General features: G+C 36.5%; 1 protein-coding gene across 1 annotated transcript; it reads right to left on the reverse strand.

The window, feature by feature from the left end:
* Positions 1 to 2,469: 2,469 nt before the first annotated feature.
* Positions 2,470 to 6,034, reverse strand: PABPC4L (poly(A) binding protein cytoplasmic 4 like). Its single transcript, XM_081076434.1, has one exon. The coding sequence runs from the start codon at positions 5,748 to 5,750 to the stop codon at positions 4,638 to 4,640; it is 1,113 nt and encodes a 370-aa protein (XP_080932560.1). The 5' UTR covers positions 5,751 to 6,034; the 3' UTR covers positions 2,470 to 4,637.
* Between the last annotated feature and the right edge of the window lie 8,832 nt (positions 6,035 to 14,866).

Here is a 14,866-nt window from a genome sequence, read left to right on the forward strand (position 1 = left end):
TTGCCTGAAGATGAAGCTAAGATACAGAGTGGGAAGAGCAAGAGACTTTAGGAGAATTGGAGCAGAAGTCCTGAGACACCCTGCCTGAAGATACCTTTAGTGTGAATTATTTGTTGGGGGAAGAAATGTCCTTTTCTAGTGTGACTTGGGAATTTCTGTTACTTGAGCCAAAGATATCCTGAGGATATTTAATTTCTTCCCCTTTAAAAATGTAAATGAAAAGCTATATATATATATATATATATATATAGCTTTTCATTATATATATATATATATAGTTAACTATATATATATAGTTAAATATATATATGAAAAACTATATATAATATATATTCATATATATGAAAAACTATATATATATATTTTTTTTTCTATCTACTGTTTTTATCTACTTAAAAATTACATTATGAGGAATATTTTCTTAATGTAATACAAGTAAGCTAATTCCAAATCCTCAACATGTTCGCTGAATTTTATTTCAACAATTAAATTCAGAACTGTCTTTAAAATAGTCAATTATTCTTCATGAAAAACGGTTTGTATTAGCAGTTCTTCTCAATCATGGTGCCATAATTTTGAGTAACTTAAAAAACAAATGCTAATTCATAGAAGAGTTGGTCTTTTAAAACATGAAATATGTGTATCTTCATTTTATTTATTTATTTATTTTATTATTTTATTTTTTTGATTTAATTTATTGGGGTGACATTTGTTAGTAAAATTACATAGATTTCAGGTGTACAATTCTGTATTACATCATCTATAAATCCCATTGTGTGTTCACCACCCAGAATCAGTTCTCCTTCCATCATCATATATTTGATCCCCCTTACCCTCATCTTCTACCCCTTGTATCTTCATTTTAAAATGCAAGTTGTTTTCAGTTTACTCCTAAAGAGAAGTGATCCTTAAAAAATTAGAAGTACTTAAAAATTAAATAGAAATAATTTTCAGACATGACTTCACTATTCAAAGATTACTTTATTTGATATTTTCAATATGGATTTATAAAAATATCAAGAACACAAAATACCAACACTAAACCACTTTAAATAAAAAGTATATTTTTACCAACTATATATTTAAAATTTAAAATAAAATGCAAAAAGGCACATTTATTGAATTGGCTGTACATGAAAGCAGGCATCTACACAACAAAACTGTCAATGTGTTTGGGGAGAAGGAGAGGAGAGAAGCATGAACTCAAGGCATCTCTAAGTAAATTAGCAGTTACTGGAACATGTATCAAAAAAGCGAAGATTCTTCTCATTTAATCAAGGCACTTAGACATAAAAGATTAAATTTTCTTGAAACAATGAACCTCTAAGATCAACTAGGATGACGATATTACCACACATACAGAGTTTAAAACGAGCAAAATTTAAATACACTAATCAAGAAAATCCACAGGATCATATATATTTTGTAAACTGACTTCGCCATTTATGGTAAATATTAAATATAAACAATTTCTACTAAAATTATAGATTATTGTGCCATGAAGCTAGAGCTACAATTCATCTAGATTTCTAATAGTATGCTTTATTAATTCTTTGTGCACATAAATGAGAACACAATTCCCTGATACTATTTTGATAACCCATTTACAAGCATTATAAAATATAGTTAAAGTATTTGAACATTTTGATAGACTGGGTAATCCAGAAAGAGATATCAAAGTTTGACACACCTACTACATTTCCCAGTCCTATTACCTGGCACCCCTCCTTAAAAACTCTGCTTTTGAAGTAAATACTTCTGAACACAGTGATTCAGAGAGCTGATGAATTAGCGCTGGCATATGAGGTTCACATATATTTTTACAATCGATCAGTATTTACCAAAACACGCTATTAAAAATTGACAAGACACTTTTGAAGATTCACTATAGTCTTTGGGTAAGATACTATACAGACCAAAATTTGTTTAGAAAATATTGAAAATATGAAACTCTGAAAGTAACAGAAGACGATAGAGATGAGTTGTGTGTGTGCGGGGGGTAAATATATCTTACGTGTTCAAAGTGTTTTGAAATACAGCATCAACATCATCTAATCAAAGACTGACAACTCTGAGTTTAAAAATTTAACTTTGGAATAAACTCAAAACTATAAACAATGTGACAATATCAGGAAAAAAGTCTAAACTTTTATTCTTAACATGTAAAGAAATGAAACAAACCCATATAAATAATTAACAACAACAAAATAAATCACCCCAATTGGTAAATAGACTAAGATCGTAAAACACTGGCTCATGATTATGAGAATACAAATGGTCAATAAATATAAGAAATGCTGTTTAACTTTTGTAATAAAAAAGTAAAGGTAACCATGAAATATACATACATATATATGTGTGTGTGTGTATATATATATATATATATATATATACATATATATATATATATATATATATATATACACATACATACATATACACACACACAACAACTTAAAAGACCCTTGCTCTTGGAGTGTATAGAAATGGGCAATCCTGCACACTGATAATAGAAGTGTAAATGTCATAAGTTTTCTGGACAGAATTTGAGCAATATTTATGAAAATTATTTTTACATTGCTGTCTTTTTAAACATTAACTCTAGCGAATTATGCATCATTTTAAGAAAATAAATGGATCGATATATATCAGCATACATGAGTTTGCAAGGATGTTTTCCAAGTTATTTTTGACACAGGAAAAAAGGAAAAATGAGGGAATGATCGAGCCACCTGTATGTTTATCAAGAGGAACTTTGTTGTATTATGGTTATATAATATTAAATGAAAGATAAAGGTCATTGAAATTATAAGCAAATAATTATTTGTGGACATGGAATTTGACTATGGCATATTGTCAAATTAAGAAAGCAATTTCAAACAAAGTTTATAATATGATTCTATTTTTGTTAAATTATTTCCACGTATATGTATAGAAAAAAATTGGAAAGATATGCAACAAATTTTAAAAGAAAATGTCTGCATAATAGAATTATATGCTGCTATAATTTTTTAAATTATCCATGTTTTTCATTGTCTAGAAGATACTTTTAATTTAGAAAACATGTGACTAATATATAATTTATACAAAAATAAGCAGAAAAAGCTTTGTCTCATTCTTTCATAGCTAAAAGACTAACTACTATTGCCAAAAAACTAGTATTTTTTTGTACTGGTAATATATGAGGCAGAAGCTTTGACTATATGGTTACATAAAACAACTAAAAAGAGTAAGGATTAAAATAGCAACAACAATAAAACTATTTTCTAGACACCTTTGGTATGAGTGAATCGCAAATGTAAAAGTAATTATTTAAATATGAATAAACAATTCTTGCCTCTATTTCCAAAGTGGATTTCAAATGGCACACAGTAAAAGTCAATATAATATAGCCCTTTTAAACAGTATAAAAAGAAACTAAATAACATAGACCAAAGGCAGGAGAGGAAATATCTGGGAATGGGACTAAAATAAAAATTATGGTAATCAACAGGCTAAGAGGCATAACTTCAATTCATCAGAAAATCAATTAGTGAGCTTCTGATCAATCAAGGCTAAAAGTGAACCCTAATAGGTAACACAGCTCTCATGGTCTATGAAAACGAGACAAGAGTTCATAAAAATAAAGCAAGTTTCACTTTTCTGAACCCTGAGACAATATCACTACAAGAACTGTATAAAACAGACACTAAAAACACTTAGTTGTTAAGCAGAATGTCTATGTTTTATACACACACACACACACACACACACACACACACACGAGTTTTATAATATTGGTACTGGATAAAAACTTAAGGCATAACATTAAGCTGTAAAGGTATGAGGAGAATTATGATCAGGCCAACTTTTTGTCGCTTAAATTGACACAGGTTTATAACCTAAGGAATGTAGAAGTTAAGGTTTTACTATTCAAGTCCCAATTTTGATAACTAGCAAACACCTGAATTATAGTCAACCAATGGAAAGAATAGCAAAATATTATTTAAAGCAAGTTTGTAGGCAACATTAAAAACCTCCATCATTAATTTCAGCCATCAGAAAAACAATGTCAGGATATAAATTTAAAAGATGTTCAACTATGTCCTAGTACTTTAAACATTAATTGAAAATGAAATTACATTTGTACTAGTGATTTTTAAAATGTTTCCAAAAAAAAAAAAAAAAACTTAGATGAGAAATTAGAAATTTTACTTGTAAAAATAAATTACTTTGCAAGCCTTAGGTAAAATAACTATTTTAAGCATATTTTCAACAGAAGAAATTAAAGCTAGCTATATTTTTAAAATAAGAAAATATGCAATAAACTCCATTACCACACTTCAACTGGTTCAAAATGTATAATAAAAATATATAATTATACTTGTCACCATGAATAATACATGAAAACCACTAAAAAAATACAATATTGTAATTCAAGTTGTGCCTCTGTAAAATGAAGCAACCTTCTAAGATGCATTTATTTTTCCGCAAAGTAAAAACAAATAGCTTTGGAGACAAAACCTTTTATCACAACATGTACTAATCTAAGCAGCCATCTGGTGGGATTTGAACTTGACCTAGGACAACTGAGGCAGAAATCACTATCACTCCCCCACCTGCTGAACACACAGGCTGGTGCAATGAGTCTTTGTATCCTAGGGCCTCTGGGCCAGGGCGATGTTGAGTGGCTTGGAGCCCAAGATGCGGCCATTCATCTCAGCCATTGCTTTAGCGGCCTCCTCTGGAGAGGAGAAGCAGATCAAGCCAAACCCTTTGCTTCGTCCTTCTTCTTGCATTACCTTAATTCGGTTAATTGACCCAAATGAAGAAAATTCCCTCCTTAGTCGTTCATCATCAATGGTTTCATCCAGGTTCTTAATATAGAGCTTCACTCCCCGGGCCCGCCTGTATCTCTCCTGTTTCATCTGCTCAAACATTTGCTTTAACTCAGCCTGTCGCTCTGCTTTCTTTTGCGCACGGCCTACAAAAAGCAGCTGTCCACTTATGTCCTTCCCATTCATTTCTTCCACAGCCTTTTGGGCAGCCTCGTGGTTATCAAAACTCACAAAGCCAAAGCCTTTGGATTTTCCGCTGGAATCTGTCATCACCTTAACGCTCAGGATTTTGCCATATTGGCTGAAAACTTCCTTCAGTCTCTCGTCATCCATGTCGTCTCCAAAGTTTTTGATGTACACATTGGTAAATTCGTGGGCTTTATTTTGGAGCTCGGCCTCCCGATCCTTGCGGTTTTTGAATCTGCCAACAAACAACCTACAGTCCTTCAGCAGAGCCCCATTCATCTCCTCGATGGCCCTGTCTGCAGCAGTCTGGTTCTGAAAGTGCACAAACGCGTAGCCTCTCGATCCTTGGTCGTCACTCATCACCTTGGAGGACAGGATCTTTCCAAAAGCAGAAAAATGTTCGTAAAGCGTTTTGTTATCAATGGATTTGTCCAGGTTCTTGATGAACACGTTCCCGACCCCAGATTTCCTTAAGCAGGCGTCACGCTGAGACCACATGAGCCGGATAGATTTGTCTTTTATCATGTCGAAGTTCATCGTATCCAGGGCCTTCTGCGCATCGGCCAGGTGCAGGAAGTTCACGTAGGCGTAGCCCAGGGAGCGACGGGTGACCAGGTCCCTGCAGATGCGGATGGACAGCACTGGTCCCACGGCGCTGAACTTCTTGAACAGCAGATCCTCGGTGACATCGGCGTGGAGGTCGCCCACATACAGGGAGGCCTGGCGGTACTTGGCTGCCACATTCATCTCCTTGTCCTCGCACTGGGAGCCTGTCCCTAGGAGCTCTGCAGGGACTGCTGAAGGAGGGTAGCCAGGCCACAGCTCGGGCTGGGCTCAGGCCTGGTGGCCTCGGGATCCCCGCTTCGGGCCTGAGAGATGGGGTTCAGGGACAGCACCCCCGGGCTCCAGCAACACCCTCATCCAAAAGGCTCCCAGCCACCAGTAGGGCCCTGCCTGGAAGCTGGCGACAGGGCTTTGAAATCTCCAAGGCGGGCTCGCTCCCAGCCCGTGCCTGAGAAAGCTTCAGCGGCAGCCCGGCCCTCAATCCGAGCGTCCTCCACAGACAGTCTGGTGGCCGGCTTCTGGATAAAAATAGGCCGCACTCGGGCTGGTGTAGAGTTACCGCCGCCGGGCAGGACTCCACAAGTGGCCGCGGAGGCGGCGGCCCCGGGGCGCGGGGCGTGGGCGGCGGGCGCGGGGCCGGGTCCTGCAGGCGCCGCAGCCCACGCGCGGCCGAGGCTCCGTGGGCCGCGGGAGCCCCGCAGCGCCGCAGCCCCGCGCGGCCCGGGGACGGCGGACGGGGGATGGGGAGGCGGACAGGCCGATGGACAGACAGACGGACACGGCCCGGCAGGCGGCGCCGAGCGGGGGCTGGGGGCTCACCCGAGCTGCGGCCGGCGGGGGCGGGGGCGGGCGGGGAACCCGGAACTCGCGCGCCGAACTTCCCGCGCACTCGCTGCCAAGTGGGATGTTTTCTTTTTGATATTTTGTGAGACTGTCTTTTTTTTTTTTTTTTTTTTTTTGCTTTCCCTCGCCTCTCACACATTTCCCACCCCCGTCAGACAGTTAGGCCGAGGAGCAGGAGGCGGTGACTTGGGTGGAGAAAGGCAGCCGAGGGGAGGGGCCCTAAGAACCCCCCGCCTGCAGGGCCGTGCTCGGGTCTGACGGAGGGAGCTTTTCCCAACGTGGATCCGAGCTTATCACCAACTCGCTCCAATGGCTTCCGTAGGCTCGGGGCTCAGTTCCAACATCCGCACCTTGTCTTACAAAATTCTGCAGGATTCCGGCCAGGCTTCAGCCTCAACTGCCGCTTGGTTCCCCTTAGTGAACTCCCCGACACACTTACCTTTCTTTTTCAGGGCCAACTTTACAAAAATGTGATCCTCAGAAATCTGTTCAGATGCCTTTTCAAAATTAAAGTTTTCCCTGAACAATTTCTGAAAGTTTGTTTCCGTCTTAGAAATGTACACGACCTTGCATTTTCGTAGCGTTTGTCTAATTACAGTGTACTGCGCATTCCGTGATAGAGGAGACCATGACCATTTTTTATTTCCAGGCCAACTCAGGGTCATCCAGAAATGGGATGTTCACCGTTTATTGAGTCAATCCACGGTGTGGAATAGAGGAGGTATTTAACCTGAGGCCGGTTTTCATGCCCAGAAACATGGAGATAGGGTCTCTTTATCTCGGAGATTATTGCAAGATCCAATGAATCAATAGATTTGGAAATGTCTAACAATATATGGCACGGTCTATCAATATATGGCACGGTCTATCAATATATGGCATGGTCTAACAATATATGTCTAACAATATATGGTAATAGGTTTTGAGCAACTTTGGTTTCATCTACTCTAGCGTTAAATTCCTTAACATCATTCACCTAAAACCTTGAAATTTGAATCATAATGCCCCTTAAGGAATATTACCACAAAACTGAATTGGATGGATGGGTTAATACAAGGCTAATTTAGTGTTTTTCAAATTTTAATAGCCATAGGAATCACCTAAAAAGCAAATTCTGATTCAGTATCTTGGAATGAATTGGAAATTGTACATTTCTAAAAGCTACTGAGTAATGCAAATTATGTTGCTCTCTGAATAACCCTACCTACTGACTTTAAAGCTAAATGAGCGTGCCCCCATAGAAGCATGTTTTCTAAGGTAACATTAGAAAAAAATATGTAGTTCTTTTTCAGAAGATAATGAAACTCTAGTAAAATTTGTTCTTAGTAATACATTAAAAAAAACAACAAAAAACAAAACACTAAACAAAGAGCATGATTTTCACTATAAAATCCGAACCCAAATTAGTCATAATTAATGTTTTTTATTTGTGAAATGCATTGCTCTTGTAGGATTATTTGTTCAAATAAATAGAGTAATCTTTTCTTTCACCATGTCATCTGGGCTGTGATTTAAAAGAAGGAAGACCACTGACATACTTAGTGGATACCGTCAATGGATATCAGTAGCATTCTGGCACATACTTTAAAATTCAGACATTATCTGGCATTGTTTAAAGTAAATAAAAGTAATCATCATAGTCAATATTAGCAGATTAAAAATATAAAGTTGCTAAGTGTATATTTCCTGAGAATTTTGTGTCAAGACTTTATTTCTAAGAAAAATGCCTAAGAGCATGTTAATTTTTTGTAAAATATTCAACTATAGCAAGGTACCAACATGTTTCAATAACTCATGGGCTTTTCATCTTACTTTAGTGTAATTAATCTTCACTCAACGTTTTGTGAAAAGTGAGGAAGAGTTTCCAAATTTAGAATTTATTCCTATATTCTTGTCTCGAATCAACTTATGTGCAACAGGTACAAATTTGAATTTGTTAAATGACCATCAATTGTGCTCCCTCCTATTTACTCTACATATCATGATTTTTTAAAAATGTTTAACAAAGTAAGCATTTTTAAACATCTATGATTGTTTCCTTTCTTTAATTCTCTAAATCTCATTTTTTGTCAGTTGTGTTCATTCAGTCATTTCTTGATTTAGGATGTTATTTACATTTGCCCTCTTTTTCCAATCCCACCGCCACTACGTTTGCCTCATTTCCTTCTGTACTATTGCATGAGTTTCATTTATTCATCTTCTGTCTATATGCCAGTCCATCTTAAATTCTGCTACCAGAATAATTTTACTAACATTTTGTTCTTAAAATTTAAGTAAAAAATAACATAGGACTACCCATAGGACTAACTTTGGAAAATCAATCCTATCCTAGCTACATACTCATATATCTTTTCTTGAGCTAATCCTGCATTTGTTTTACCATGTTTTCCTGAAAATAAGACCTAGCCGGACTATCAGCTCTAATGCGTCTTTTGTAGCAAAAATTAATATAAGACTCGGTCCTATTTTACTATAATATAAGACCATGTCTTATATAACATAACATAATATAACATAATATACCGGGTATAATATAATATAATATAATATAATATAATACCGGGTCTTATATTAATTTTTGCTCTAAAAGATGTGTTAGAGCTGATTGTCTGGCTGGTCTTATTTTCAGGGGAACACGGTATATGCATATGCACTTTATTATTTTAAAAATATCCTTTCCCTATGATTATAAGATTCTATCATCCTTCAGTTCCATTTTCTCTAATATATTTTCTCTCTCAGTAGTCCCACTGAAAATTACTTTTCCTTTTCTGAAACAGTTTGTTTGATATATTCATATATATATATATATATATATATATATATATATATACATATATATATGTATCCCCCACTTTCTGAAAGTTCACTTTATGCCACTTTGCTTTTATGAAAGACCTACATTAGTACTTGTGTTCACTAACCACAAGAAATCACAAGAGGATATCTGCTTTTATGAAAAAAAGGCAAAAGACAAAACCAATGTTTATCTGTTGTTTTTCAGTGATTATGGAGGCAGTGCCAAGCTCCTTCCCATTCATCATCAAGACTCCATAGCTTTGAACTGTGTCTGTGAGCATCTTTGCTGAGTCTCAATTTATTTTGAGTATCATTTGTTAGCAAGATGTGTCCTGAGATAATTTCTTCTTTGCTTTATGACATTTTTGGCTTCTGATAATGGGGGAAACTTAATTGTGGCATGAATTCAAGGTTTTGATGGACATTGACGTAAAACTGATAACTCCTATACTGTTAATTGTCTTATGTGTTCCCCAGCCAATGGTCATGACTGTGTATGTTGCTGACTGGCATGTCTTCTTAATTCCTCAAATGTTCTGACATTTCAAATAAATGCCAATATGTGGCTTTATTTTAACCTGAGTTGTCATTTTGTCCACCTCATGTTTTTTGTTTGTTTGTTTGTTTTGTTTTGTTTCTAAGCTCAATTGCTCTTCAGTTTACAAATTTGTTACATGGTGGCTCAATACATTATGCAGGAGTAAGATGCTGTTGTGCTTATTAAATGGCAGGAAAAATATCAATGTTTCTATTCATCGATATCAATGTCAGTAGAGGTCATTGCTTACCTTGGAATTTATTATTGAGAAATGAAAATGGGAATATATTTTAAAATAGAAATCTGTTGTAGTATTTAGACCAAACTAGTTTCTAATGCCTACTTAAATCATTGCTCAGATGCAGTCAACTATTAATAAAATTTTCCTTATTTTTGTTCAAAATGGTATCAGTAGAAAGTAATTAAATATATGAAACTTGATTTTAATATATTTTGAAAGTGTCATGTTCAATATTTACTCCAAAGTATAATGCTGCATCATTCAGATTATTAACTTCAATGTATTTGACAATTATGTTTACTTTTCAAATTGTGATTTTTTTTTACCCAAATATAACTTCTTTAGAATGTGATATATGATTTCACATCAAAGTTACCCTTTTCCAAATGGAGCAGATAGAAATGTCTTAATAAGTAATGTTTGATTACTCACAGGTTGTGATCAAAAGTTTGATTTAATTCAAAATATCATTTACCAGTCAAAATATTAGGCATCATAGCAATGAAACTGAATATATCACAGCATCGTTCCTCAAAAGTTTCATGGCTCTTATTAGAAAAATATAACCAAAACAATTGTAAAACCATATAAAATAAAATAAATGTAATATATGACAGAAATTTAGCACAGAAGTATATGAATAATTCTGCCTACATGCATCAGACAGAAACAAAAACAAAAACAAAACATGGTATTGGCATAAAAAACAGACACACAGATCAATGGAACAGAATAGAAACCCGTAATTAAATCTATGTCTATATGGTCATTTAATCTATGACAATGAAAGCGAGAATTTGCATTGGGGTAAATATAGTCTATTTAATAAATGGTACTGGGCAAACTGGGCAGATTATATGCAAAAAAATGAAACTGGACCACCTTCTTACACCATATACAATAATGAACTCAAAATGGATTAAAGACTTAAATGTAAGACCTGAAACCATAAAACTCCTAAAAGAAAATATAGGAAGTAAATTCACAGACATTACCTTAGCAATATTTTTACTGATATATCTCTTCAGGTAAGTGCAACAGAAGAAAAAAAATAAACATGTAGGAACTACATTAAACTAAAAAGTTTTTTTTTTTTTCCTTTCAAAGCAAAGGATACAATTAATAAAACAAAAAGATATCCTGCTGAATGGGAGAAGATATTCACCACATCTGATGAATCTGATAAGGGGTTAATATCCGAAACTTATAAAAAAAACTCATGTAACTCAACACCCCCCAAAAAACAATAAATAAACAGCCCAATTAAAAAATGGGCAGAGGACCTGCACAGACATTTCTCTAAAGTGGATATACAGATGGCCAACAGACATATGAAGAAATGCTCAACCTCACTAACCATCAGAGAAATGCAAATAAAAACCACAATGAGATACCACCTCACTCTGGTCAGAATGGCTATCATCAATAAAACACCAAATAACAAGTGATGGCCAGATTGTGGAGAAAAGGGAGCTCCCATGTAACTGTTGGTGAGATTGCAGATTGGTGCTGCCACTATGGAAAACAGTGTTGAGTTTCCTCAAAAATTTAAAAATAAAACTACCTTATGACCCAGCAATTCCATTGCTGGGTATTTATCCAAAGAAATCCAAGACATTAATTCAAAAAATATATGTACCCCTATGCTTACTGAAGTGCTATTCACAATAGGCAAGATATGGAAACAACCAAAATGCCCATCAATAGATGATTAGATAAAGAAACTGGTACATTTATACAATGCAATATTACTTGGTTATAAAGAAGAATTAAATATTACCATTTGCAACAACATGGATGGACCTAAAGAATATCATGCTAAGTGAAATAAGTCAGACTGAGAAAGACAAATACCATGTGATCTCACTTATATGTGGGATCTAATGAACAGAATAAATGAGCAAACAAAACAGAAATCAACTCAGAGATATAGAGAAAAACAAACTGATGGTTGCTAGATGGGAAGACCTGGAGGTAGGGGAGAAGGTGAAGGGATTAGAAGGTACAAATTGGTTGTCAAAATATAATCACGGGGATATGAAATATAGCATGGGGAATATAATCAATAATGTTGTAAAGATTGTGTAGCATGCCAGATGGGTACTGGACTTATCAGGGGGTTCACTTCATAGACTATGTAGATGCAGCACTAGGCATTAAGAATATGGTGGCTATAACTGGTGATGGGAAACATTTATTTAAAGTTCCAACCAATCTAATTGCCCTCAGATAGGAGCCCAAAAGCCCTTCCTTTTATCACTTTGCCTCTCTACTTGTACCTCTCTCTGATTGTTCCTGATTTCATCTTATTGTTTGTCAAAGCCAGGAAAACTCTTCATGCTGTATTCTCAGATTGTTCAGAATTTGTTTCTACAAAGCAATCAGACTATCACCAGTGCTGATCAGTTCTCGTAACACTAATTCATGGTATTATCATGCCAAAACCTCCTTAACCTCATGGGGAGTAAAGTTAAGGAAGAACAGAGGGAGTGAAAAGGTCAGAGGAACTCCTTCTGGGCTAGCATTCTTCTCTTAAAGGAACTCCAGTGCCATTCAAAACAGAGTCCTATTTGCTCTAACCTTGATGGAGAGAGGGATCGAGGACTACAATCTTATTTTTCATACCAGGGAAGATCCGGCATCTTCCACGGAGACAGATGTTCATCTCATTACTCATCTTTCACATGTGGATGGTTTTCTGACACTCATTGTGGGGAACTGTTTTCTGCTTTAGACAGAGATCTTTCCCTGCTCATCATTTTAGTCTTGACTTATCTACACTGCAGCCATTAGTGTTAGTCAACCGAATTCCTACTTAGAACACAGTATCTCAGGTTCCACAAGCATAACCTCAAATGTCTCTGCATGAAGATCTATGGGAGTCAATGCAGTAGAGGAAGTGGTATACAATTGACAGGGTCACTGGGAATTAATCCTTTAGGATTAGTCACCGATTATCTCATTCTCCTTCACCCTTCATGCCTCTTCCTGAAGCCTTATTAAGTAAGGTGAGCAAGCTATTACAGTTTAAAGTGGGCTTTCCTATACCAGGCCCATTACTGTAATTGGGTAGAAGTGTTTTATGATTCAACAACTTTTCTTGCTGAATCCAGCTTCTGGCTTCATCTGGCAAACTCCAAATACCCAAAAAGATCTAGATATAAAGTCCCTTCTCTCCAGTTAGCTAATTCTCATCTTCAAAACAAAGTCTTTTCTTCATGTAGCAATTCCCGAAATCTTACCTTGGTGTGTAATTGCATTTTCTGATGCTTGCTGCTATCCCAAGCTGCTGAAACCACTAGTAAATTACAGGCTTAGAAATCATCCTTCTGTTTGTGATACCGGTTATGTTCTATTCTCCCTACCAATCTCATTATCACATGTATAACTATATTTTATTATCTTTCACTCCCCTCGACATTACACACCACACACACACACATGCCATACAACCACCACCACCACCACCATTTCTAAAATGTAAATGCCATGAAGGTAAAAACTGTGTGACTCAGTCACCCCTATATTCTCAGTGCTTGAAATGAGAGCTAGCATACAATAGGTTCTCAAAGCAAATGTTTAGAGTGTTGGCAGACAATTACTGATAGACCTCTCACATTACTGTACATCTTATAAATAAAGGCATTCAATGCTTTTGTTCTGGACTATGGCTTAAATTACGTTTATATAGCAAACAGCTTCAAAAGGTGGAGATAGTGATTCTCTCTGATGCAAAGTACAGGTTTGCTCCCAGCCTTGCAAGATAGAGATGCTGTCCTTCGGAGCATAGAGTAGGCATGCTTCCTGTCCATCATAAAAGCTTAAATTTTTCTAGGCACTGGGTTGCTCTCCTCTCATGCAACTCATTGTGGGTACACGTGTTACTTGAACGGCCACACATGGGCTTGGGGAACTGTCAAAAATATTAATACGCTGGCTACTGCTATTACTCTGAGTAACAATTCCGTTGTCTCTAACCCAGGAGCATTTCTTATTTTACCAGAAGCCACAGAGCTGTGACAAACTAACGTAGCTTACAAGTAGGGTAAACTCTGAGACTCCTCAGAGTTTTTGACAGTTTTGGTGATGAGAATGGGGTCCTGATACAAACATACCTTTCGGGAAAAGAAGGTTAAGGGCCTCACAGGCAGATGAATGGTATTTAAAGGAAGTCCATGGAATTCAACAGAAAAGATATTGACCAACTAATATCTACTGGTCAAAATATAGCTCTTCAGTTTATGGACTGTTAATCAGGTGGAACGGGAGAGATGGCTTCAGGCTAAGAATAGGGAATTAGACACAACCGGTGACCTCGTTGCTATCTCTTCCTGGGGCAGACGATTCCTCACTGATCCGATAGGCAGCCTAATCATACCTAATTCACTGAAATAACCGCTCCTCCGGACTATGAGGATCAGGGGTTGGAAGACGGTTCTGATACTTCCAGACAAGAGTTACAGAGACATGTATCTATATTGAATGTAAAAAAAATAAATAAATAAATCCATAACCACTATAGGCATTAACAAGACAAATCAAAGAACTTTGGCTGGTCCTCATGGTAGACGAGGCTGGAGTGGAGGATGTAAATCTTGTGAAGGAAGAATGGCGATACTTGTGACATCTCCTGGCCCAGCTGCTCTTGTGGTCTACCTTGTCAATCTTAGAAACATTTGAAGCCAAGAGGGAAGGGTCTCCAGTTTGTTTGTTTTTCAGTGACTACTGACTCGTAGAAAGCAGCTTTGGCACATTTAGGGAGATTTTCTGGAGACAGATAACTTCTTGTGGGAAACTATAAATGAGTTCTTGACGCGCATTCATGTTTTACTATCCTGACTGGTTTTGAAGAAGGTAAGCCACTAGAGAATAAATCTC

Source organism: Rhinolophus hipposideros (genome assembly GCF_964194185.1).
Source record: "Rhinolophus hipposideros genome assembly, chromosome: 16".
Lineage (NCBI taxonomy): Eukaryota > Metazoa > Chordata > Mammalia > Chiroptera > Rhinolophidae > Rhinolophus > Rhinolophus hipposideros.

Coding starts and splice junctions, on each gene's coding strand:
- PABPC4L (XM_081076434.1), bottom strand. CDS start 5,750: ATGAATGTGGCAGCCAAGTACCGCCAGGCCTCCCTGTATGTGGGCGAC.